At 68.8% G+C, this 23,313-nt stretch overlaps 3 protein-coding genes and 1 long non-coding RNA gene across 4 annotated transcripts in view; 3 read left to right on the plus strand and 1 right to left on the minus strand.

Annotated features, from left to right (window-relative positions):
- Positions 1 to 1,026, plus strand: part of SUPT5H (SPT5 homolog, DSIF elongation factor subunit) — a 42,908-nt gene extending 41,882 nt beyond the window's left edge. Inside the window, exons 24-25 of the mRNA XM_058859796.1 lie at positions 603 to 748; positions 844 to 1,026. Of these exons, the coding sequence (XP_058715779.1) occupies positions 603 to 748; positions 844 to 1,026 (329 nt within the window). The remainder of the gene's footprint in view (positions 1 to 602; positions 749 to 843) is intronic.
- Positions 1,027 to 3,270: 2,244 nt separating this feature from the next.
- On the plus strand, positions 3,271 to 6,504 carry LOC131590007 (reticulon-2-like). The gene is made up of 3 exons (XM_058859798.1): positions 3,271 to 4,154; positions 5,549 to 5,593; positions 6,233 to 6,504. Exons 1-3 carry the CDS (start codon positions 4,124 to 4,126, stop codon positions 6,502 to 6,504), a joined length of 348 nt encoding a protein of 115 aa, XP_058715781.1. The 5' UTR covers positions 3,271 to 4,123.
- A 4,086-nt stretch (positions 6,505 to 10,590) lies between these two features.
- Positions 10,591 to 18,932, plus strand: LOC131590064 (reticulon-2-like). The gene is made up of 7 exons (XM_058859923.1): positions 10,591 to 10,699; positions 13,043 to 13,250; positions 15,667 to 15,799; positions 16,908 to 16,980; positions 18,454 to 18,500; positions 18,638 to 18,696; positions 18,803 to 18,932. The coding sequence occupies exons 1-7, from the start codon at positions 10,687 to 10,689 to the stop codon at positions 18,843 to 18,845; spliced, it is 576 nt and encodes a 191-aa protein (XP_058715906.1). The 5' UTR covers positions 10,591 to 10,686; the 3' UTR covers positions 18,846 to 18,932.
- Positions 13,582 to 14,459, minus strand: LOC131590065 (uncharacterized). The gene is made up of 3 exons (XR_009279943.1): positions 14,201 to 14,459; positions 13,668 to 13,718; positions 13,582 to 13,604 (listed from the first exon to the last, which is right to left on the minus strand). It is a non-coding gene; the product is annotated as an uncharacterized LOC131590065 (long non-coding RNA).
- Positions 18,933 to 23,313: the final 4,381 nt, after the last annotated feature.

The following is a 23,313-nucleotide window of genomic DNA, read 5'->3' on the forward strand; positions in this document are numbered from 1 at the left end:
TGTGCCCCCAGTCCAAATTCCCAGTGCTCCCAGTGCCCCCAGCCCCAATTCCCAGTGCTCCCAGTGCCACTTCCCGGTTTTCCAGCGCTCCCAGTACCGCTTCCCGGTGCTCCCAGTGCTCCCAGTGCTCCCAGTGCCCCCAGCCCCAATTCCCAGTGCTCCCAGTGCCCCCAACCCCAATTCCCAGTGCTCCCAGTGCCACTTCCCGGTTTTCAGCGCTCCCAGTACCAATTCCCAGTGCTCCCAGTGCTCCCAGTGCTCCCAGTGCCCCCAGCCCCAATTCCCAGTGCTCCCAGTGCCCCCAACCCCAATTCCCAGTGCTCCCAGTGCCCCCAGTCCCAATTCCCAGTGCTCCCAGTGCCCCCAGCCCCAATTCCCAGTGCTCCCAGTGCCCCCAGCCCCAATTCCCAGTGCCCCCAGCCCCAATTCCCAGTGCTCCCAGTGCCACTTCCCGGTTTTCCAGCGCTCCCAGTACCAATTCCCAGTGCTCCCAGTGCTCCCAGTGCTCCCAGTGCTCCCAGTGCCCCAGTCCCATTCCCAGTGCTCCCAGTGCCACTTCCCGGTTTCCCAGCGCTCCCAGTACCGCTTCCCGGTGCTCCCAGTTCCGGCTCCCGGCTCAGCCGCTGCTGCCCAGTTCCCCCAGTGCCCGCTCCCAGTTCCCCCAGCGCCCGTTACCGGCGCCCCCGGTACCCGTTACCGGCTCTCCCAGTTCACCCAGTACCGACCCCCAGCGCTCCCAGCGCCGCCGGTACCGATCCCCGGTACCCCCCGCTCCCCGTTAACCCTTCCCCCGCTTCTCCCAGTTGCTCCCAGTTGCTCCCAGTTGCTCCCAGTTGCTCCCAGTTGCTCCCAGTGCTCCCAGTAGCGATCCCCGCTCACCTCATGCTGGCGGCGGCGGCCGGTCCGGGCCCTTCCGGTGGCGGCGGGGGCCGGACCCGCCGGTGGCGGCGAGAGGCCCCGCCCCCCATGGGCCCCGCCCCTCCCGGTAACGGCGGCGGCGACCGGAGCGGCCCCGGGGCTCCTTAAAGCGGCAACGGCGGCGCGTGGGACCAGTAACGCCCAGTGTGTCCTCCCAGTATCCCCCAGTAACGCCCAGTGTGTCCTCCCAGTGTCCCCCAGTAACGCCCAGTGTGTCCTCCCAGTGTCCCCCAGTGTCCCCCGGGGTCCTCCCCAGTCCCTCCCAGTGTCCACCAGTGTCCCCTCCCAGTGTCCCCCAGTGTCCCCCCAGTGTCCCCTCCCAGTGTCTCCCCCCCAGTGTCCCCCAGTGTCCCCAGCCGAACCCCCCCGGGGTCCCCCCAGTCCCTCCCAGTGTCTCCAGTGTCCCCCAGTGTCCCCCGGGGTCCCCCCAGTGTCCCCCAGTGTCCCCTCCCAGTGTCCCCCCAGTGTCCCCCAGTGTCCCCTCCCAGTGTGTCCCCAGTGTGTCCCCAGTGTCCCCCAGTGTCCCCCAGTGTCCCCCGGGGTCCCCCAGTGTCCCCTCCCAGTGTCCCCTCCCAGTGTCCACTCCCAGTGTCCCCCAGTGTCCCCCAGTGTCCCCCCAGTGTCCCCCCAGTCCCTCCCAGTGTCCCCCCAGTGTCCCCCAGTGTCCCCCCCAGTGTCCCCTCCCAGTGTCCCCTCCCAGTGTCCCCTCCCAGTGTCCCCTCCCAGTGTCCCCCCAGTGTCCCCCCAGTGTCCCACCAGTGTCCCCCCAGTGTCCCCCAGTGTCCCCCAGTGTCCCCCCAGTGTCCCCCAGTGTCCCCCCAGTCCCTCCCAGTGTCCCCCAGTGTCCCCTCAATCCCTCCCAGTGTCCCCCAGTGTCCCCTCCCAGTGTCCCCTCCCAGTGTCCCCCAGTGTCCCCCAGTGTCCCCCCAGTGTCCCCCAGTGTCCCCCAATGTCCCCTCCCAGTGTCCCCCAGTCCCTCCCAGTCCCTCCCAGTGTCCTCCAGTGACCCCTCAGCCCCTCCCAGTGTCCCCCAGTGTCCCCAGTGTCCCCCCCCAGTGTCCCCCCAGTCCCTCCCAGTCCCTCCCAGTGTCCCCAGTGTCCCCAACCGAACCCCCCGGGGTCCCCTGGTGTCCCCCCAGTCCCTCCCAGTCCCTCCAGTGTCCCCAGTGTCCCCAACCGAACCCCCCCGGGGTCCCCCCACCCGTGTCCATCCGGTGTCACCCGAGCTCTCCGATTCTGGGGACTGGGAGGGACTGGGAGGGACTGAGGGGACACTGGGGGGACACTGGGAGGGACTGGGAGGGACTGGGGGACACTGGAGGACACTGGGGGGGACACTGGGGGGACACTGGGGGACACTGGGGGACACTGGGGGACACTGGGAGGGACTGGGAGGGACACTGGGGGACACTGGGAGGGACTGGGGGGGACACTGGGGGGGACACTGGGGGGGGACACTGGGGACACTGGGAGGGACTGGGGGGGAATGGGGGACACTGGGGGACACTGGGGGGACTGAGGGGACACTGGGGGACACTGGGGGACACTGGGGGGACACTGGGAGGGACTGGGGGGGACACTGGGAGGGACTGGGGGACACTGGGAGGGACTGGGGGGGACATTGGGGGACACTGGGAGGACACTGGGAGGGACTGGGAGGGACTGGGGGACACTGGGAGGACACTGGGAGGGACTGAGGGGTCACTGGAGGACACTGGGGGACACTGGGAGGGACTGGGGGCACTGGGAGAGACTGAGGGGTCACTGGGGGACACTGGGGGGACACTGGGGGGACACTGGGAGGGACTGGGGGGGACATTGGGGGACACTGGGGGGCACTGGGGGGACACTGGGAGGGACTGGGGGGCACTGGAGGACACTGGGAGGGACTGGGAGGGACTGGAGGACACTGGGAGGGACTGGGGGTGCACTGGGGGGGGACACTGGGAGGGACTGGGGGTGCACTGGGGGGGGACACTGGGAGGGACTGGGGGACACTGGGGGACACTGGGAGGGACTGGGGGACACTGGGAGGGACTGGGGGGCACTGGGAGGTCCCGGCGACTCCGAGGGGAACCGGGGAGCCCCGGGGTCGGTGCCCGGGTCCCGGTGCCGGTTCCAGATCTCCGTTCTCGGTTCCCGGTTCCCGGTTCCCAGTGTCGCTTCCCCGTTCCCGGTGCCGGTTCCCGGGTCTCCGGTGCCGGTTCGCGGTTCTGGGTTCCCGGTGCCCGTGTCGGGTCCCGGTGCCGGTTCCCCATTCCCGGTTCCCGGTGCCGGTTCCCGGTGCCAGTTCGCGGTTCTTGATTCCCGGTGCCCGTGTCGGGTCCCGGTGCCGGTTCCCCATTCCCGGTTCCCCATTCCCAGCTCTCCGGTGCCGGGTCCGGTTCCCGGTTCCCGGTGCCGGTTCCCCATTCCCGGTTCCCCATTCCAGTTCCTCATTCCCGGCTCTCCAGTGCCCGTTCCGGGTGCCGGTTCCCCATTCCCGGTTCCCCATTCCCGGTTCCCGGTGCCGGTTCCCCATTCCCGATTCCCGGTGCCGGTTCCCCATTCCCGGCTTTCCAGTGCCGGTTCCCGGTGCCGGTTCCCGGTGCCGGTTCCCCATTCCCGGCTCTCCGGTGCCGGTTCCCGGTGCCGGTTCCCCATTCCCGGTTCCCCATTCCCGGCTTTCCAGTGCCGGTTCCCCATTCCCGGTTCCCCATTCCCGGTTCCCGGTGCCGGTTCCCGGTGCCGGTTCCCCCATTCCCGGCTCTCCGGTGCCGGTTCCCCATTCCCGGTTCCCCATTCCCGGCTCTCCAGTGCCGGTTCCCGGTGCCGGTTCCCCATTCCCGGCTCTCCGGTGCCGGTTCCCCATTCCCGGTTCCCCGTTCCCGGTTCCCCATTCCCGGCTTTCCAGTGCCGGTTCCCGGTGCCGGTTCCCCATTCCCGGTTCCCCGTTCCCGGTTCCCCATTCCCGGCTTTCCAGTGCCGGTTCCCGGTGCCGGTTCCCCATTCCCGATTCCCGGTGCCGGTTCCCCATTCCCGGCTCTCCGGTGCGGTCCCGCCCCCCGCCCCGCCCCTCTCCGCCGCCGCCGCCGCCGCCGCCGCCGCCGCCGCCCTTTGTCCGTGGCCTCGGGCCCCGCCATGGCGCTGCGGTGATGCGCGGCGGGGCCGGCCCGGGGGCGGCGGGGCCGAGCGAGACCGGGAGCCCCATGCGGGGGCCGCCGCCATGGGGCAGGTCCTGGGCTTCGCCCACTGCAGTACGGAGCGGGAACCGGCACCGGGAACCGGCACCGGGGAGCGGCAGCGGGGAGCGGGGAAGGGGCGGCGGCACCGGGAGGGGCCGGGGATGGAGTAGCGGGAACCGGGAACCGGGCACCGGGAACGGGGCGCGGGGTGGGGCTGGGATGGAGGGTGCGGGAGGGGCTGCGGGATGCGGGAGGAACCGGGAATCGGTACCGGGGATCGGTACCGGGGATCGGTACCGGGGATCGGTACCGGCAGCGGAGAACAGGGAGGGGCCAGGGACAACCGGGGATGGGGGCACCGGGGCGGACCGGGCGGACCGGGGGCTGCGGGAACCGGGAGGAGCCGGGCACGGGAGGACTGGGAGTGGCCGCGGATGGAGGCACCGGGAACCGGGGATGGATCCGGCACCGGGAACCGGGGATGGATCCGGCACCGGGAACCGGGAATGGCGGGATCGGGAGTGCTCGGGGATCGGGGCAGCACCGGGAGGGGACGGGACTGCGGGAACCGGGAAGAACCGGGCACCGGAGGACTGGGAGTGGCCGGGATGAGGGGTCCGGGAGTTACCGGGGATAACGGGACCGGGCACCGGGAGGGGACGGGGATGGGGGAACCGGGAGGAACCGGGCACCGGAGGACTGGGAGTGGCCGGGATGAGGGGTCCGGGAGTTACCGGGGACAGCGGGACCGGGCACCGGGAGGGTCCGGGGATGGGGAACCGGGAGGAACCGGGCACCGGAGGACTGGGAGTGGCCGGGATGAGGGGTCCGGGGGGACAGCGGGACCGGGCACCGGGAGGGTCCGGGGATGGGGGAACCGGGAGGAACCGGGCACCGGAGGACTGGGAGTGGCCGGGATGAGGGGTCCGGGAGTTACCGGGGATAACGGGACCGGCACCGGGAGGGTCCGGGGCTGCGGGAACCGGGATGGGGAAACCGGGCACGGGCGGGGATGGGATGCAGGGAGGTACCGGGGATAAAGGTACCGGGGGCGACGGTACCGGGAGGCGCCGGGGACACGGGGACCGGGACTCGGAGGCACCGGGGACACCGGGGATGGGACACCGGGGATGGGACACCGGGGATGGGACACCGGGGATGGGGGGGACCGGGAGGCGCCGGGGACACGGGGACCGGGACTTGGAGGCACCAGGGACACCGGGGATGGGGGGACCGGGGATGGGGGGACCGGGAGGCGCCGGGGACACGGGGACCGGGACTTGGAGGCACCGGGAACACCGGGGATGGGACACCGGGGATGGGGGGACCGGGAGGTCCCGGGGATGCACGAACCGGGATGGAGGGTCCGGAACTGACCGGGACCGGGACACGGGGCGCGCTCGGGGGTCCCGGGAAGTGCGGACCAAGTTTTGGGGTCCCCCCCGTGCCGCCCCCCCCCCCCCCAGAAGAGGCTCCGTCCACGGCCTCCACCACACCGGACTCCACCGAGGGTGAGCGGGGACCCCCCCCGGGCCGGGGGCTGTCCCGACCCCCCCAGTGAACCCCAAAAACCCCCCCGAACCCCCCCAGTGAACCCAAAAACCCCCAGTGAACCCCAAACCCTCCCCGAACCCCCCCAGTGAACCCCGAACACCCCCAGTGAACCCCAAAAACCCCCGAACCCCCCCAGTGAACCCCAAACACCCCCCAGTGAACCCCAAACCCTCCCCAGTGAACCCCAAAAACCCCCGAACCCCCCCAGTGAACCCCAAACCCCCCCGAACCCCCCCAGTGAACCCCAAACCCTCCCTGAACCCCCCCATTGAACCCCAAACCCCCCCCAGTGAACCCCGAACCCCCCCCGAACCCCAAACCCCCCCCAGTGAACCCCAAACACCCCCAGTGAACCCCAAAAACCCCCAAACCCCCCCAGTGAACCCCGAACCCTGCCCGAACCCCCCCACTGAACCCCAAACCCCCCCCAGTGAACCCCAACCCCCCCCCGAACCCCCCCAGTGAACCCCAAACCCTCCCCAGTGAACCCCAAACCCCCCCAAAAACCCCCGAACCCCCCCAGTGAACCCCGAACCCTGCCCGAACCCCCCCAGTGAACCCCAAAAACCCCCCCGAACCCCCCGAACCCCCCCCAGGTGCCGACTCGGATTTCCCGGAGCTGCCGGCGCCGGAGCCCCCCGAGGAGGAGGAGGAGGAGGAGGATGAGGAGGATGAAGATGAAGACGAGGAGCGGGCGGCGGCTTGGGGGGTCCCCGGGGATCCCCCCAACCTTGGGGACCCCCCCCCCGGGAACTCACCTTCTCCTACATCGCCTTCCGGCCCGGGGGGGACCCCCAAACCCAACCGGGACCCCGGGGCCGCCGGGACCCCCGGGACCCCCGGCGGGGCCGCCCCTCCCCCCGCCTGAGCTCGGGGGGGTCCCCCCGGGGGTCGGACCCCCCCCCGAGGGGCCGCCAGGGCCCCCCCAAAACGTCCCGGGGAGCCCCCGGCCCCCCCCGAGGCGAGGCTGGAGTTGGGGGGGGCCCTGGGGGGTTTGGGGGAGCCCGAGGAGCCCCCCAGGAGTTCGGGTGAGGATGGGGGTCCATGGGGGGGGGGGTCGGGGATATCCTGGGGGGGATTTGGGGGTCCCAGGGAGGATTTGGGGGTCCCTGGGGGAGTTTGGGGGTCCCTGGGGGGGATTTGGGGGTCTCAGGGAGGGATTTGGGGGTCACTGGGGAGGATTTGGGGGTCTCAGGGAGGGATTTGGGGGTCCCTGGGGTGGATTTGGGGTTCCCGGGGTGGATTTGGGGGTCCCTGGGGGGGATTTGGGGTCCCTGGGAGGAATTCGGGGGTCCCTGGGGTGGATTTTGGGGTACCCGGGGTGGATTTGGGGGTCCCTGGGGTGGATTTGGGGGTCACTGGGGGGACTTGAGGGTCTCTGGGGGAGATTTGGGGGTCCCTGGGGGGGAGTTTGGGGGTCACTGGGGTGGATTTGGGGGTCCCTGGGATGGATTTGGGGGTCTCAGGGAGGGATTTGGGGGTCTCTGGGGGAGTTTGGGGGTCCCTGGGGAGGAATTTGGGGGTCCCCGGGGGAGTTCGGGTACACGTGGGGGGATTTGAGGGTCCCTGGGGGGATTTGGGGGTCTCAGGGAGGGATTTGGGGGTCTCTGGGGGAGTTTGGGGGTCACTGGGGTGGATTTGGGGGTCCCCGGGGGGGACTTGAGGGTCTCTGGGGGAGTTTGGGGGTCCCTGAGGTGGATTTGGGGGTCTCTGGGGAGGATTTTGGAGTCCCCGGGGTGGATTTGGGGGTCCCCGGGTTGATTTGGGGGTCCCTGGGGAGGATTTTGGGGTCCCCGGGTTGATTTGGGGGTCCCTGGGGGCGATTTGGGGGTCCCTGGGGTGGATTTGGGGTACCCGGGGTGGATTTGGGGGTCCCTGGGGGGGATTTGAGGGTCTCTGGGGGAGTTTGGGGGTATCAGGGGGGGATTTGGGGGTCCCCGGGGGAGTTCGGGTACACGTGGGGGGATTTGGGGGTCACTGGGGGGATTTGGGGGTCCCTGGGGGGGATTTGGGGGTCTCAGGGAGGGATTTGGGGGTCTCTGGGGGAGTTTGGGGGTCCCTGAGGTGGATTTGGGGGTCTCTGGGGAGGATTTTGGGGTCCCCGGGGTGGATTTGGGGGTCCCCGGGTTGATTTGGGGGTCCCTGGGGAGGATTTTGGGGTCCCCGGGTTGATTTGGGGGTCTCAGGGGGGCGATTTGGGGGTCCCTGGGTTGAATTTGGGGTCCCTGGGTTGAATTTGGGGTCCCCGGGGGGGATTTGAGGGTCTCTGGGGGAGTTTGGGGGTCCCTGGAGGGGATTTGGGGGTCCCTGGGGGGGATTTGGGGGTCCCTGGGGAGGATTTGGGGGTCTCAGGGAGGATTTGGGGGTCTCAGGGGGGGATTTGGGGGTCTCTGGGGAGGATTTTGGGGTCCCCGGGGTGAATTTGGGGGTCCCCGGGGTGGATTTGGGGGTCACTGGGGGGGATTTGGGGGTCTCAAGGGGGGATTTGGGGTCCCTGGGGGGGATTTGGGGGTCTCTGGGGGAGTTTGGGGGTCCCCGGGGGAGTTCGGGTACACGTGGGGGGATTTGAGGGTCCCTGGGGGGGATTTGGGGTCACTGGGGGAGGATTTGGGGGTCCCTGGGTTGATTTGGGGGTCCCTGGGTTGAATTTGGGTCCCCGGGGGGTATTTGGAGGTCCCTGGGGGGATTTGGGGTACCCGGGGTGGATTTGGGGGTCCCAGGGGGGGATTTGGGGGTCCCTGGGGGGGATTTGGGGGTCCCTGGGGGGGATTTGGGGGTCCCCGGGGTGGATTTGGGGGTCTCAGGGGGCGATTTGGGGGTCACTGGGGGGGATTTGGGGGTCCCCGGGGGGGATTTGGGGGTCCCTGGGGGGATTTGGGGGTCCCTGGGGTGGATTTGGGGGTCCCCGGGTTGATTTGGGGGTCCCTGGGGTGGATTTTGGGGGTCCCCGGGGTGGATTTTGGGGGTCCCCAGGTTAATTTGGGGGTCCCCGGGTTGAATTTGGGGGTCTCTGGGTGAATTTGGGGGTCCCCGGGGGGGATTTGGGGGTCTCTGGGGGAGTTTGGGGGTATCAGGGGGGGGATTTGGGGGTCCCTGGGAGGATTTGGGGGTCCCCGGGGGGGATTTGGGGGTCCCTGGGGGGGATTTGGGGTCCCTGGGGGGGATTTGGGGGTCCCTGGGAGGATTTGGGGGTCCCCGGGGGGGATTTGGGGTTCCCGGGGGGGATTTGGGGTACCCGGGGTGGATTTGGGGGTCACTGGGGGGGATTTGGGGGTCCCCGGGGGGGATTTGGGGGTCTCAGGGAGGGATTTGGGGGTCCCCGGCGTGAATTTGGGGGTCCCCGGGGGGGATTTGGGGGTCCCTGGGTTGAATTTGGGGTCCCTGGGGTGGATTTGGGGTCCCGGGGGGGATTTGGGGGTCCCTGAGGTGAATTTGGGGGTCCCTGGGGGGGATTTGGGGGTCCCGGGGTGGATTTGGGGGTCCCTGGGGTGAATTTGGGGGTCCCTGGGGTGGATTTTGGGGGTCCCAGGTTAATTTGGGGGTCGCTGGGGTGAATTTGGGGGTCCCGGGGTGAATTTGGGGTCCCCGGGGTGGATTTGGGGGTCCCCGGGTTGATTTTGGGGTCCCCGGGTTGATTTTGGGGTCCCCAGGTTGATTTGGGGGTCCCTGGGGTGGATTTGGGGGTCCCCGGGGTGAATTTGGGGGTCCCTGGGGTGAATTTGGGGGTCCCTGGGGAGGATTTTGGGGGTCCCCGGGTTGATTTGGGGTCCCCGGGTTGATTTTGGGGGTCCCCGGGTGGATTTTGGGGGTCCCCAGGTTAATTTGGGGGTCCCTGGGGTGGATTTTGGGGGTCCCTGGGTGAATTTGGGGTCCCCAGGTTAATTTGGGGTTCCCGGGGTGGATTTTGGGGTCCCCGGGGTGAATTTGGGGTCCCTGGGGTTAATTTGGGGGTCCCTGGGGTGGATTTTGGGGTTCCCGGGTTGATTTGGGGGTCCCTGGGGGGGATTTTGGGGTCCCTGGGGGGGATTTGGGGGTCCCTGGGGTTGATTTTGGGGTCCCCGGGTTGATTTGGGGGTCCCTGGGGTGGATTTGGGGGTCCCCGGGTTAATTTGGGGGTCCCCAGGTTGATTTTGGGGGTCCCCAGGTGAATTTGGGGGTCCCGGGGGTGGATTTTGGGGTCCCTGGGGTGGATTTGGGGGTCCCCGGGTTAATTTGGGGGTCCCCGGGTTGATTTTGGGGTCCCTGGGGTGAATTTGGGGGTCCCCAGGTTAATTTGGGGGTCCCTGGGGTGAATTTGGGGTTCCCGGGGTGGATTTGGGGTCCCTGGGGTGGATTTGGGGGTCCCCAGGTTAATTTGGGGGTCCCCGGGTTGATTTTGGGGGTCCCCAGGTTAATTTGGGGTCCCTGGGGTGGATTTTGGGGTCCCGGGGTGGATTTGGGGGTCACTGGGGAGGAATCTGGGGGTCCCCGGGGGGGATTTGAGGGTCCCTGGGGTGGATTTGGGGTTCCCGGGGTGGATTTGGGGGTCTCAGGGGGGATTTGAGGGTCCCTGGGGGGATTTTGGGGTCCCCGGGGGGGATTTGGGGGTCCCCGGGGTGGATTTTGGGGGTCCCCGGGTTAATTTGGGGGTCCCCAGGTTAATTTGGGGGTCCCTGGGGGGGATTTGGGGGTCCCCCAGGTTGATTTTGGGGGTCCCTTGGGGGGGTCCATCTGAACCCCTCTCACTCCCCCCCCCCATTTTTTCCTCCCAGCATCCCCCGCGCCGCTCCCCTCCCCCCCGCCAGGGGGCGCCCCCGCCCGCCCCTCCCGGAGCCCCCTCCCGCCTCAGCCCCGCCCCCTCCGCCTCCGGACCAATCAGCGAGCGCGGCGGGCGCTGACGGACAGGGTGAGCGGCCAATCGGAGCGCGAGGGGGGCGGGGGCCGGGGTGGGGTGGGGAGGGGGCGGCTCCCGGGGTCCAATTTCGGGGAGGGTCCCGCGGGCACCGCCGCCATTGGCGGATAAAAATAGGGGGTGACCCCCCCCCAAAAACCCGGTAACGGCCGCCGAGCCATGGAGGGGGCAGGTGCGGAACCGGGAGGAACCGGGAAGGGCACCGGGAGCAACGGGGGGCTCCCGAATGGGAACTGGGAGGCGCTGGGAGAAACTGGGGGGGCACTGGGAGGGCACTGAGAGAAACTGGGAGGCACTGGGAGGGACTGGGAGGCGCTGGGAACCACTGGGGGGGCACTGGGAGAAACTGGGAGGGACTGGGAACCACTGGGGGGGCACTGGGAGGGACTGGGAACCACTGGGGAGGCACTGGGAGGGACTGGGAACCATTGGGAGGGCACTGGGAACAACTGTCGGGACACTGGAGAAACTGGGAACCACTGGGGGGGCACTGGGAGAAACTGGGAGGACTGGGAACCACTGGGGGGGCACTGGGAGAAACTGGGAGAAACTGGGAACCACTGGGGAGGCACTGGGAGGGACTGGGAACCATTGGGAGGGCACTGGGAACAACTGGGGGGGCACTGGGAGAAACTGGGAACCACTGGGAACCACTGGGGGGCACTGGGAGGGACTGGGAGGGCACTGGGAGGGACTGGGAGAATCTGGGGACCACTTGGGGGCACTGGGAGGGCACTGGGAGAAAGTGGGAACCACTGGGAGGGACTGGGAACCACTGGGGGGGCACTGGGAGGGACTGGGAACCACTGGGAGAAACTGGGAGGCGCTGGGAACCACTGGGGGGCACTGGGAGAAACTGGGACCACTGGGGGGCACTGGGAGAAACTGGGAGGCACTGGGAGCCACTGGGGAGGCACTGGGAGGGACTGGGAAACACTGGGGGGGCACTGGGAGGGACTGGGAGACACTGGGGAGGCACTGGGAGAAACTGGGAGGGCACTGGGAACCACTGGGGAGGCACTGGGAGAAACTGGGAGGGCACTGGGAGGCACTGGGAGGGACTGGGAACCCCTGGGGGGGCACTGGGAGGGACTGGGAGACACTGGGGAGGCACTGGGAGAAACTGGGAGGGCACTGGGAGAAGCTGGGAGAAACTGGGAACCACTAGGGGGGCACTGGGAGAGACTGGGGACCACTGGGTGGGAACTGGGATAAACTGGGAACCACTGGGGGGGCACTGGGAGAAACTGGGAGGCACTGGGAGCCACTGGGAGAAACTGGGAACCCCTGGGGGGGCACTGGAGGGACTGGGAGAAACTGGGGACCACTGGGGGGGCACTGGGAGGGACAGGAGGACTCCAGAGGAGCATTGGGTTGGGACTGGGAGCACTGAGGAGGCACTGGGAGAAACTGGGAACCACTGGGGGGGCACTGGAAGGGCACTGGGAGAAACTGGGAACCACTTGGAGGGCACTGGGAGGGACTCCGGAGGAGCACTGGGAGGGACTGGGAGAAACTGGGGACCACTGGGGGGGCACTGGGAGGCACCAGTAAGGAACTGGGGGGGACTCCAGATGGGCACTGGGAGGGACTGGGAGCACTGGGAGGCACCAGTAAGGAACTGGGGGGGACTCCGAGGGGCACTGGGAGGCACTGGGAACCACTGGGGAGGCACTGGGAGGGATTCTGGGGGAGCACTGGGAGCACTGGAGGGCACTGGGAACCACTGGGGGGGCACTGGGAGGGACAGGAGGGGCTGTGGAGGAGCACTGGGTTGGGACTGGGAGGCACTGGGAGAAACTGGGGAGCACTGGGAGGGACTGGGAGCACTGGGAGGCACCAGTAAGGAACTGGGGGGGACTCCAAGGGGCACTGGGAGAAACTGGGAGCACTGGGAGGCACTGGGAGGAGCCCTGGAGGGGACAGCAGTGTCACCCGCGTGTCCCTGTGTCCCTCAGTGTGGGAGCTGCTGTACTGGCGGGTGCCCCAGCGCTCGGCGAGAGCTGCTGTACTGGCGGGTGCCCCAGCGCTCGGCGCTGGCCTTACTGGTGGCACTGGTGGCACTGGGGAAACTGGGAACCACTGGGGGGACACTGGGGAGGCACTGGGTTGGGACTGGGAGCACTGGGAGGCACTGGGAGGGACTGGGAACCACTGGGGGGGGGCACTGGGAGAAACTGGGAACCACTGAGGGGGCACTGGGAAGGACAGGAGGGACTCTGGAGGAGCACTGGGTTGGGACTGGGAGCACTGGGAGAAACTGGGAACCACTGGGGGGGCACTGGAAGGGCACTGGGAGAAACTGGGGACCACTTGGAGGGCACTGGGAGGCACCGGTAAGGAACTGGGGGGGACTCCGGAGGGTCACTGGGAACACTGGGAGCACTGGGAGGCACCAGTAAGGAACTGGGGGGGACTCCAAAGGGGCACTGGGAGAAACTGGGAGCACTGGGAGGCACTGGGAGGAGCCCTGGAGGGGACAGCAGTGTCACCCACGTGTCCCCGTGTCCCTCAGTGTGGGAGCTGCTGTACTGGCGGGTGCCCCAGCGCTCGGCGCTGGCCTTACTGGTGGCACTGGTGGCACTGGGGTCCCTGTCACGCTTCAGCGCCATCTCGGTGGGCGCCTACGGGGCGCTGGCGGTGCTGGCTGTCACCGTCCCCCTGCGCCTGCGCCGGGTGGCCTTGGGGACACTGAGCCCACCCCCCCCGGAGCCCCCCGTGCGGTGAGTGACACTGGGGACACTGTCCCTGTCCCCTCCCTGCTGTCCCCTCCCTGCTGTCCCCTCCCTGCTGTCCCCTCCGTGCCACCCCCCTCTGTCCCCTCCCTGCCACCCCCCTGTCCCCTCCCTGCTGTCCCCTCCCTGCTGTCCCCTCCCCGCTGTCCCCTCCCCGCTGTCCCCTCCCTGCCACCCCCCCCTGTCCCCTCCCTGCTGTCCCCTCCCTGCCACCCCTGGGGACGTCTGGGTGGCGCTGGTGGCTTTGTGCCCATCCTGGGGGTGTTGCCGTGTCCTTTGTCACCTCTCGATTTGTCCCTGTTCTTCTTCACCCTACCCTGTCCCTGTCCCCATCCCTGTCCCCTGACACTGTCCCTGTCCCCTGACACTGTCCCTGTCCCCTGACGCTGTCCCTGTCCCCCTGACACTGTCCCTGTCCCCATGGTGTCCCCCTGACACTGTCCCTGTCCCCTGACACTGTCCCTGTCCCCTGACGCTGTCCCTGTCCCTGTGCTGTCCCCCTGACACTGTCCCTGTCCCCTGACACTGTCCCTGTCCCCGTGGTGTCCCCATGGCACTGTCCCTGTCCCCTGACGCTGTCCTTGTCCCCCTGGCACTGTCCCTGTCCCCATCCCTGTTCCCCTGACGCTGTCCCTGTCCCCCTGTCCCTGTTCCCATCCCTGTCCCCATCCCTGTCCCCTGACGCTGTCTTTGTCCCCCTGTCCCCGTGCTGTCCCCCTGACACTGTCCCTGTCCCCCTGACACTGTCCCCGCCCTGTCCCCCATGGTGTCCCCATGGCACTGTCCCTGTCCCCCCTGACGCTGTCCCTGTCCCCTGACGCTGTCCCTGTCCCCATGATGTCCCCCTGACACTGTCCCTGTCCCCCTGACACTGTCCCTGTCCCCCTGACGCTGTCCCTGTCCGCATCCCTGTTCCCTGACGCTGTCCCTGTCCCGACACTGTCCCTGTCCCCATGATGTCCCCCTGACACTGTCCTTGTCCCCCTGACACTGTCCCTGTCCCCGTGGTGTCCCCATGGCACTGTCCCTGTCCCCTGACGCTGTCCCTGTCCCCATGGCACTGTCCCTGTCCCCTGACACTGTCCCTGTCCCCTGATGCTGTCCCTGTCCCCATGGCACTGTCCCTGTCCCCTGACACTGTCCCTGTTCCCCTGACGCTGTCCCTGTCCCCATGGCACTGTCCCTGTCCCCATGGCACTGTCCCTGTCCCCTGACACTGTCCCTGTCCCTGACACTGTCCCTGTTCCCCTGACGCTGTCCTTGTCCCCTGATGCTGTCCCTGTCCCCTGTCCCCATTCCTGTCCCCTGACGCTGTCCCTGTCCCCATGGCACTGTCCCCTGACGCTGTCCCCATCCCTGTCCCCATCCCTGTCCCCTGACACTGTCCCTGTCCCCATGGCACTGTCCCTGTCCCCTGACACTGTCCCTGTCCCCATGGCACTGTCCCTGTCCCCATCCCTGTCCCCTGTCCCCATCCCTGTCCCCTGACACTGTCCCTGTCCCCTGGCACTGTCCCTGTCCCCATGGCACTGTCCCTGTCCCCTGTCCCCATCCCTGTCCCCTGACACTGTCCCTGTCCCCTGACGCTGTCCCTGTCCCCATGGCACTGTCCCTGTCCCCATGGCACTGTCCCTGTCCCCTGACACTGTCCCCTGTCCCCATCCCTGTCCCCCTGACACTGTCCCTGTCCCATGGTGTCCCCCTGACACTGTCCCTGTCCCCTGACACTGTCCCTGTCCCCTGACGCTGTCCCTGTCCCCTGACACTGTCCCTGTCCCCTGACGCTGTCCCTGTCCCCATGGCACTGTCCCTGTCCCCATCCCTGTCCCTGTCCCCCTGTCCCCTGTCCCCATCCCTGTCCCCTGACGCTGTCCCTGTCCCCATGGCACTGTCCCTGTCCCCTGACGCTGTCCCTGTCCCCCTGTCCCTGTCCCCGTGGTGTCCCCATGGCACTGTCCCTGTCCCCTGATGCTGTCCCTGTCCCCATCCCTGTCCCCGTGGTGTCCCCATGGCACTGTCCCTGTCCCCTGACGCTGTCCCTGTCCCCCTGTCCCTGTCCCCATCCCTGTCCCCCTGACGCTGTCCCTGTCCCCTGACACTGTCCCTGTCCCCCTGTCCCTGTCCCCCTGTCCCTGTCCCCTGACGCTGTCCCTGTCCCCTGACACTGTCCCTGTCCCCCTGTCCCTGTCCCCTGACGGTGTCCCCATCCCTGTCCCCGTGGCACTGTCTCTGTCCCCTGACACTGTCCCTGTCCCCATGGCACTGTCCCTGTCCCCTGACACTGTCCCTATTCCCCTGACGCTGTCCTTGTCCCCATGGCACTGTCCCTGTCCCCTGACACTGTCCCTGTCCCCTGACACTGTCCCTGTCCCCTGTCCCCATCCCTGTCCCCGTGTGTCCCCAGGCCGGAGGTGCTGGGGACGCTGAGCCCGGAGCAGCAGCAGCGCTGGGCGCGGTACCTGGCGCGACACGTGGTGACAGCCACCCGCACCCTCACCCGCCTCTTCCTCGTCCACAGCGTCCCCGAGTCCCTCAAGGTGACACCGGGGACACGGGGGGGGCGTGGGGACATGGGGGGGCATGGGGACACAGGGGGACACGGGGAGGATCAGGGACACAGGGAGGATTGGGGACACGGGGGGACACAGGGACACGGGGGACATGGTGGACATGGGGGGCACAGAGGGACATGGGGGACACAGAGGGACACACGGGGGGTGTTGGGGACATGGGGACATTGGGGACACAGTGGCATTGGGGACTCTGGGGACACACAGGGGGTGTTGGGGACACGGGGGACACAGGGGACATGGGGACATCGGGGACACACAGGGGGTGTTGGGGACACGGGGGACACAGGGGACATGGGGACATTGGGGACACAGTGGCATTGGGGACGCTGGGGACACACAGGGGGTGTTGGGGACACTGGGGACACAGTGGCATTGGGGAGGCTGGGGACACACAGGGGACATGGGGACATTGGGGACACAGTGGCATTTGGGATGCTGGGGACACACAGGGGGTGTTGGGGACATGTGGGGCACAGGGGACATGGGGACATGGGGATCACGGGGGTATTGGGGACATTGGGGACACAGTGGCATTGGGGCCTCTGGGGACACAGTGTGGGTGTTGGGGACACGGGGGGCACAGGGGACATGGGGACATCGGGGACACACGGGGGGTGTTGGGGACATGGGGACATTGGGGACACAGTGGCATTGGGGACGCTGGGGACACACAGGGGATGTTGGGGACACGGGGGCACAGGGGACGGGGACATCAGGGACACAGTGGCATTGGGGACGCTGGGGACACACAGGGGGTGTTGGGGACACAGGGGCACAGGGGACATGGGGACATGGGGGACACAAGGGGACACACGGGGGGTGTTGGGGACACGGGGGGCACAGGGGACATGGGGACATTGGGGACACGGGGACATGGGGGACACAGGGGGACACAGAGGGCACAGGGGGACATGGGGACATGGGGGACACAAGGGGACACACGGGGGGTGTTGGGGACACAGGGACACAGGGGACATGGGTGGCCCGAGGCTGTGGGTGGCAGGCGGGGGCCCTGGGGCGGGTGCCGGTGACAGTGACAGTGACAGTGGCGGTGGCACCGCGGTGGCCGCAGTTCGCCTTCCTGTTCTACCTGCTGACCACCTACGTGGGGGCCGTGTGCAACGGGCTGACCCTGCTGGGAGCGGGTACGGAGAGGGGACACGGGGACATTGGGGACACGGGGGGACATTGGGGATATTGGGGGGACATTGGGGACACGGGGGGCATTGGGGACATTGGGGACACTGGGGGCATTGGGGACATTGGGGGACACTGGGGGACATGGGGAACATTGGGGACATTGGGGGACATTGGGGGACATTGGGGACATGGGGGGATATGGGGACACGGGGGCATTGGGGACATGGGGGGATATGGGGACATTGGGGACACGGGGGCATTGGGGACATGGGGGGATATGGGGACATTGGGGACACGGGGGCATTGGGGACATTGGGGACATGGGGGGACATTGGGGACATGGGGGGATATGGGGACATTGGGGACATGGGAGGATATGGGGACATTGGGGACACTGGGGACATTGGGGGATATGGGGACATGGGACATTGGGGACATGGGGGGATATGGGGACATTGGGGACACGGGGGGATATGGCGACATTGGGGACACGGGGACATTGGGGACATTGGGGACATGGGGGGACATTGGGGACATGGGGGGGATACGGGGACATGGGGGGATATGGGGACATTGGGGACACTGGGGACATGGTGGGGTACACGGGACACTGGGGACATTGGGGACACTGGGGACATTGGGGGGACATTGGGGGGACATTGGGGACACGGGGGGACACTGGGGACATGATGGGGACATGGGGGCACATTGGGGACATGGGGGGATATGGGGACATGGGGGGATATGGGGACACTGGGGACATAGGGGGACATGGTGGGGGACACGGGGACACTGGGGACATTGGGGGGACATTGGGGACATTGGGGACACGGGGGGACACTGGGGACATGATGGGGACATGGGGGCACATTGGGGACATGGGGATATGGGGGGGACACGGGGACATGGGGGATGCAGGGGGACATGGGGACATGGGGGGACACGAGGGGACACGGGGACATGGGGAGGACACGGGGGGACATTGGGGACATGGGAGGACATGGGGACACTGGGGGACACGGGGGGATATGGGGATACAGGGGACACGGGGACATTGGGGACACGGGGACATGGGGGGGGACAACGGGGGGATATGGGGACATGGGGGCACATTGGGGACACGGGGACATGGGGGGGATGCAGGGACATGGTGGGGAAACGGGGGGACATGGGGACACGGGGACATGGAGGGCACATGGGGACATGGAGGGGACAGGGGACATGGGGGGACACGGGGACATGGTGGGGACACGGGGATAGGGGACAAGGGAAGTGGGACAGGGACACAGCCTGGGGACAGGAGGGTGACAGGGGTGGTGACCCGAGGTGACATGGGGACATGGGAGGGGACATGGAGGGGACACGGGGACAGGGGATAGGGGACAGGGGAAGTGGGACAGGGACAGAGTCTGGGGACAGTCTGGGGACAGGAGGGTGACAGGGTGGTGACCCGAGGTGACACTGCGCTCCCTGGCCAGGTGTCATCTGCGCCTTCACCTTCCCCGTGCTCTACCGGCGCCACCAGGTACGGCGACACCGGCGACACTGCGGGGGTGGCCAGGCCGTGTGTGTCCCCTGTCCCCTCCTCGCTTTGTCCCCAATTGTCACCCCCCCCCGGCCCCACAATGTCCCCAAGTGTCCCCGTGTCCTCCCTGTCCCCAGGCCCAGATTGACCAGTACATGAGTCTGGTGCGGAGCCACCTGAGCCACCTGCGCGCCAGGTGAGTGTCCCCGTGTCCCCCCCCCTCTGTCCCCTCTGTCCCCCCCCGGGGGGGGGGTCCCGGGGGATGTCCCCAACCCCCCCCCGACCCCCCCCTGTCCCCGCAGGGTCCTGGCCAAGCTCCCAAGTGCCAAAGTGAAGCCGCGGTGACACCTCTGTCCCCCTGCCTGTCCCCTCCCCTCCGAGGTGACAGCGGGGGTCACCTTGGGGACCCCCCCCCCGCCCCCCCCCCCCCCCCCCCCCCCTCCGTGTCCTTGTCCCCCGCGCGGGGGGGGTGACACTTGTGACACTTTAATAAAAAACTCTTGTGACAGCCGGGTGTGGTGGCGAGGGGACAGCGGGGGGGACATCGGGGGGGGGGGACAGGGTGGGCCTGGGGGGGACGTGAGGAGCCCCCTGATGCGTGTCTGTGATTTGCTGTGTCCCCACCGTGTCCCCAAATGTCCCCAAGTGTCCCCAAATGTCCCCCAGTGTCCCACCGTGTCCTTCAGTGTCCCCCCAATGTCCCCCCAGTGCCCCCCGTGTCCCCCAATGTCCCCCCGTGTCCCCCCGTGTGCCCCAGTGTACCCTGTGTCCCCCCAATGTCCCCTCGGTGTGCCCCCTGTGTCCCCTCAGTGTCCCCCAGTGTTCCCAATGTCCCCAGTGTCCCCAATATCCCCCCATGTCCCCAATGTCCCCCAGTGTCCCAAATGTCCCCCAATTCCCCAATATCCCCCAGTGTCCCCCAGTGTCCCAATGTCCCCCCATGTCCCCCAGTGTCCCAAATGTCCCCCAGTGTCCCTCAATGTCCCCCCGTGTCCCCAATGTCCTCCCCGGTGTCCCCAAATGTCCCCCAGTGTTCCCCAATGTCCCCCCCATGTCCCCCAATGTCCCCCAATGTCCCCAATGTCCCCCCGTGTCCCCCAATGTCCCCCCCGTGTCCCCCAATGTCCCCCAGTGTTCCCCAATGTCCCCCCCATGTCCCCCCAGTGTCCCCCAATGTCCCCCCGTGTGCCCCAATGTCCCCCAGTGTCCCCAAATGTCCCCAATGTCCCCCCGTGTCCCCAATGTCCCCAATGTCCCCCAATGTCCCCAATGTCCCCCAGTGTCCCAAATGTCCCCCAGTGTCCCCAATGTCCCCCCATGTCCCCAATGTCCCCCAATGTCCCCAATGTCCCCAATGTCCCCCCGTGTCCCAAATGTCCCCCACTGTCCCCAATATCCCCCAGTGTCCCCCAGTGTCCCCAATGTCCCCCCATGTCCCCCCAGTGTCCCAAATGTCCCCCAGTGTCCCCAATATCCCCCAGTGTCCCCCCATGTCCCCAATGTCCCCCCGTGTCCCCAATGTCCCCCCGTGTCCCCAATGTCCCCAATGTCCCCCGTGTCCCCAATGTCCCCAGTGTCCCCCCAATGTCCCCCCCGTGTCCCCCATGTCCCCCCGTGTCCCCCAATGTCCCCCAGTGTCCCCAATGTCCCCCAGTGTCCCCAATGTCCCCCAGTGTCCCCAGTGTCCCCCCATGTCCCCCAATGTCCCCAATGTCCCCCCGTGTCCCCAATGTCCCCCAGTGTCCCCAATATCCCCCAGTGTCCCCAGTGTCCCCCCCGTGTCCCCCAGTGTCCCCAATGTCCCCCAGTTGTCCCCAATGTCCCCCCCGTGTCCCCCAGTGTCCCCAATGTCCCCAATGTCCCCCCCGTGTCCCCCAATGTCCCCCAGTGTCCCCCATGTCCCCCCGTGTCCCCAATGTCCCCCCCGTGTCCCAATGTCCCCCAGTGTCCCCAATGTCCCCCCCGTGTCCCCCAGTGTCCCCAATGTCCCCAATGTCCCCCCCGTGTCCCCTCCCCGCTCCGCGAAATGCGCGGGAACCCGGAGGTTCAAGCCCCGCCCCCTCCGCATTGGCCCCGCCCCCTCCCGGCCCTCATTGGCGGAGCCCCGCCCATGCCCCGCCCCCGTTGCCATGGTCACGGCCGTTGCCGCGCGACGTAAACACGGGACGCCGGACGTGGTGACGTCAGCGCCGGGGAACGCCGTAACCGGGGCTACCCGCGCAGTGTTTACCGGGACGGGACGGGGCCACGGCGAGAGGGGCTGGGAACCCCCGAGAGCCCGGCCGGGACCCCCGGGAACGGGGCTGGGAACCCCCGAGAGCCCGGCCGGGACCCCCGGGAACGGGACTGGGAACCCCCGAGAGCCCGGTTGGGACCCCCGGGACCGGGGCTGGGAACCCCCGAGAGCCCGGCCGGGACCCCCGGGACCCCGGGAACGGGGCTGGGGACCCCCCGAGAGCCCGGTTGGGACCCCCGGGACACCGGGAACGGGGCTGGGAACCCCCGAGAGCCCGGCCGGGACCCCCGGGAACGGGGCTGGGAACCCCCGAGAGCCCGGCCGGGACCCCCGGGACCCCGGGAACGGGGCTGGGAACCCCCCGAGAGCCCGGTTGGGACCCCCGGGACACCGGGAACGGGGCTGGGAACCCCCCGAGAGCCCGGCCGGGACCCCCGGGAACGGGGCTGGGAACCCCCCGAGAGCCCGGCCGGGACCCCCGGGAACGGGGCTGGGAACCCCGGGACACCGGGAACGGGGCTGGGAACCCCCCGAGAGCCCGGCCGGGACCCCCGACACCGGGGCTGGAACCCCCGGGACCCCCTGGAACGGGGCTAGGAACCCCCGGGACCCCCGGGAACGGGGCTGGGAACCCCCCGAGAGCCCGGCCGGGACCCCCGTGACACCGGGAACGGGGCTGGGAACCCCCGGGACCCCCTGGAACGGGGCTGGGACCCCCGGGACACCGGGAGCGGGGCTGGGAACCCCCCGAGAGCCCGGCCGGGACTCTCGGGAACGGGGCTGGGAACCCCGGGACACCGGGAACGGGACCGGGAACCCCCAAGAGCCCGGCCGGGACCCCCGGGACACCGGGAACGGGGCTGCGAACCCCCGAGAGCCCGGCCGGGACCCCCGGGACCCCGGGAACGGGGCTGGGAACTCCCGAGAGCCCGGTTGGGACCCCCGGGACCCCCTGAGAGCCTGGCTGGGACACCGGGACCGGGACACCGGGACCGGGACTCAGGGCACCGTAGGGAGCCCGAACAGAACACCGGGACCGGGACACCGGGACCGGGACCCTGGGACACCGGGACCGGGACCCTGGGACACCGGGACTCAGGGGCACCGCAGGGAGCCCGAACCGGACACCGGCACCGGGACACCGGGAACGGGACCCCCGGGACCCCCTGCGAGCCTGGCTGGGAAACCGGGACCGAAACACCGGGACCGGGACACCGGAACCGGGACTCAGGGGCACCGTAGGGAGCCCGAACGGGACACCGGAACCGGGACACCGGGACCGGGACCCTGGGGACAGCCCGGCCGGGACTCCCGAGCCGTTCCGTGCCCGCTGCCAGCGGGGACACCGGGCGGGGACACCGGAGGGGGCGGGGCCTGCATGAATGAATGAATGAATAAATAAATGAATGAATGAATGACCCCAAGGGCGTGGGAACCGCCCCCCCCTCCGGTCCCCGTGCTCCCGCCGTGACTCAGCGCCGGTTCCCGCCGGTGACATCAGCTTCCGGTGTCAGTCCCGGTGCTGGAAAGGGGACCGGGACCCTCCGGAGCCCCGTCCCGGGCTCCCCCAGGGAACGCGGGGTTCGGGACCGGTGGTCCCCGCACTCCGGTACCGGGAGCGTCCCCACCCCCGGTGTGTCGCCACCCACCACCGGGAGCCCGCCGAGCTCCTCAGCCCGGTCCCGGTGCCACCGGTGAGGGGGGGAAGTGGGGGTCGCTTTGCCCCGGTCCCGGGAATCCTCCGGGGAGAAGTTCCCATGGCTCCGGTACCGGGCACCCGCGGACGGTGCTGAGGGGGGGTCCCGAAAGGTCACCGGGATGTCCCGAGGGTCCCGGGAGAGCTCCCGAAGGCTCACGGACGTACCGGGAGGGATAACGGGGGTCTCCCGGGGCTCCCGGGAGATGCCCTGAGGGGTTACCGGAGGTCCCGGGGGTCCTCGAGGACACCAGGGGATCCCGGGGCTCCCTATGGGGGAAGCGGGGAGATTCCCCGGGGCTCGGGGAGCGCTCCCGGTCGGGATCCCGTGAGGTCACCGGGGAGATCCCGGGAGATGCAGCGGAGGGGGCGGGGATGCCCCGGGCTGGTTCCCGGGGTGGGGGTCCCGGTGGTGGAGGGGGGTCTCGGGGGTCGCTCCCGGGGGAGTTCCCGGGTCCCGGAGGCTCGGCCCGGACGGTTCAGGCCGTTTCTAGAACGGCGCTCGGTCCCGTTTCTATTAATACGCGCCCGGGCGGCGGCGGCGGCGGCGGCGGCGGCGGCGGCGGAGGGAATCCCTGTGACGTCATTGCTAGGATACCAAACAAACACTCCAGACAAGCCCATATATGGCTAATTGCGTCACAGGAACTCCGGGGGGCGGGGACAGGGATCCCCCCCGCTCCCGGCCCGCCCAGGGGCCTCTTAACGGCGGCGGCGGCTCCCGGAGCCTCAAACGGCGGCGGCCACCGAAGCCACGGCGGCTGCGGGCTCCGGGGAGTCTCGGGGGGGTCCCGGGGGTCCCGGAGCAGCGGCGGCGGCTGCCGTGACGTCAGCGAAGGGGGGCGGGGCCCCGCCGTATAAAGCGGCGGGGCTGCCGTGAG

The sequence above is a fragment of the Poecile atricapillus genome, chromosome 31, assembly GCF_030490865.1.
Source record: "Poecile atricapillus isolate bPoeAtr1 chromosome 31, bPoeAtr1.hap1, whole genome shotgun sequence".
NCBI classification, from domain to species: domain Eukaryota; kingdom Metazoa; phylum Chordata; class Aves; order Passeriformes; family Paridae; genus Poecile; species Poecile atricapillus.

What these genes read in the sequence shown, in the direction of transcription:
- LOC131590007 (XM_058859798.1), top strand. Translation starts at nt 4,124, where the DNA reads ATGGGGCAGGTCCTGGGCTTCGCCCACTGCA. An exon ending in CCTGGGCTTCGCCCACTGCA is followed by an intron (nt 4,155 to 5,548) that starts GTACGGAGCGGG and finishes CCCCCCCCCCAG; the next exon opens with AAGAGGCTCCGTCCACGGCC. An exon ending in CACACCGGACTCCACCGAGG is followed by an intron (nt 5,594 to 6,232) that starts GTGAGCGGGGAC and finishes AACCCCCCCCAG; the next exon opens with GTGCCGACTCGGATTTCCCG.
- LOC131590064 (XM_058859923.1), top strand. An exon ending in GCGTCCCCGAGTCCCTCAAG is followed by an intron (nt 15,800 to 16,907) that starts GTGACACCGGGG and finishes CGGTGGCCGCAG; the next exon opens with TTCGCCTTCCTGTTCTACCT. An exon ending in TGCTCTACCGGCGCCACCAG is followed by an intron (nt 18,501 to 18,637) that starts GTACGGCGACAC and finishes CCCTGTCCCCAG; the next exon opens with GCCCAGATTGACCAGTACAT.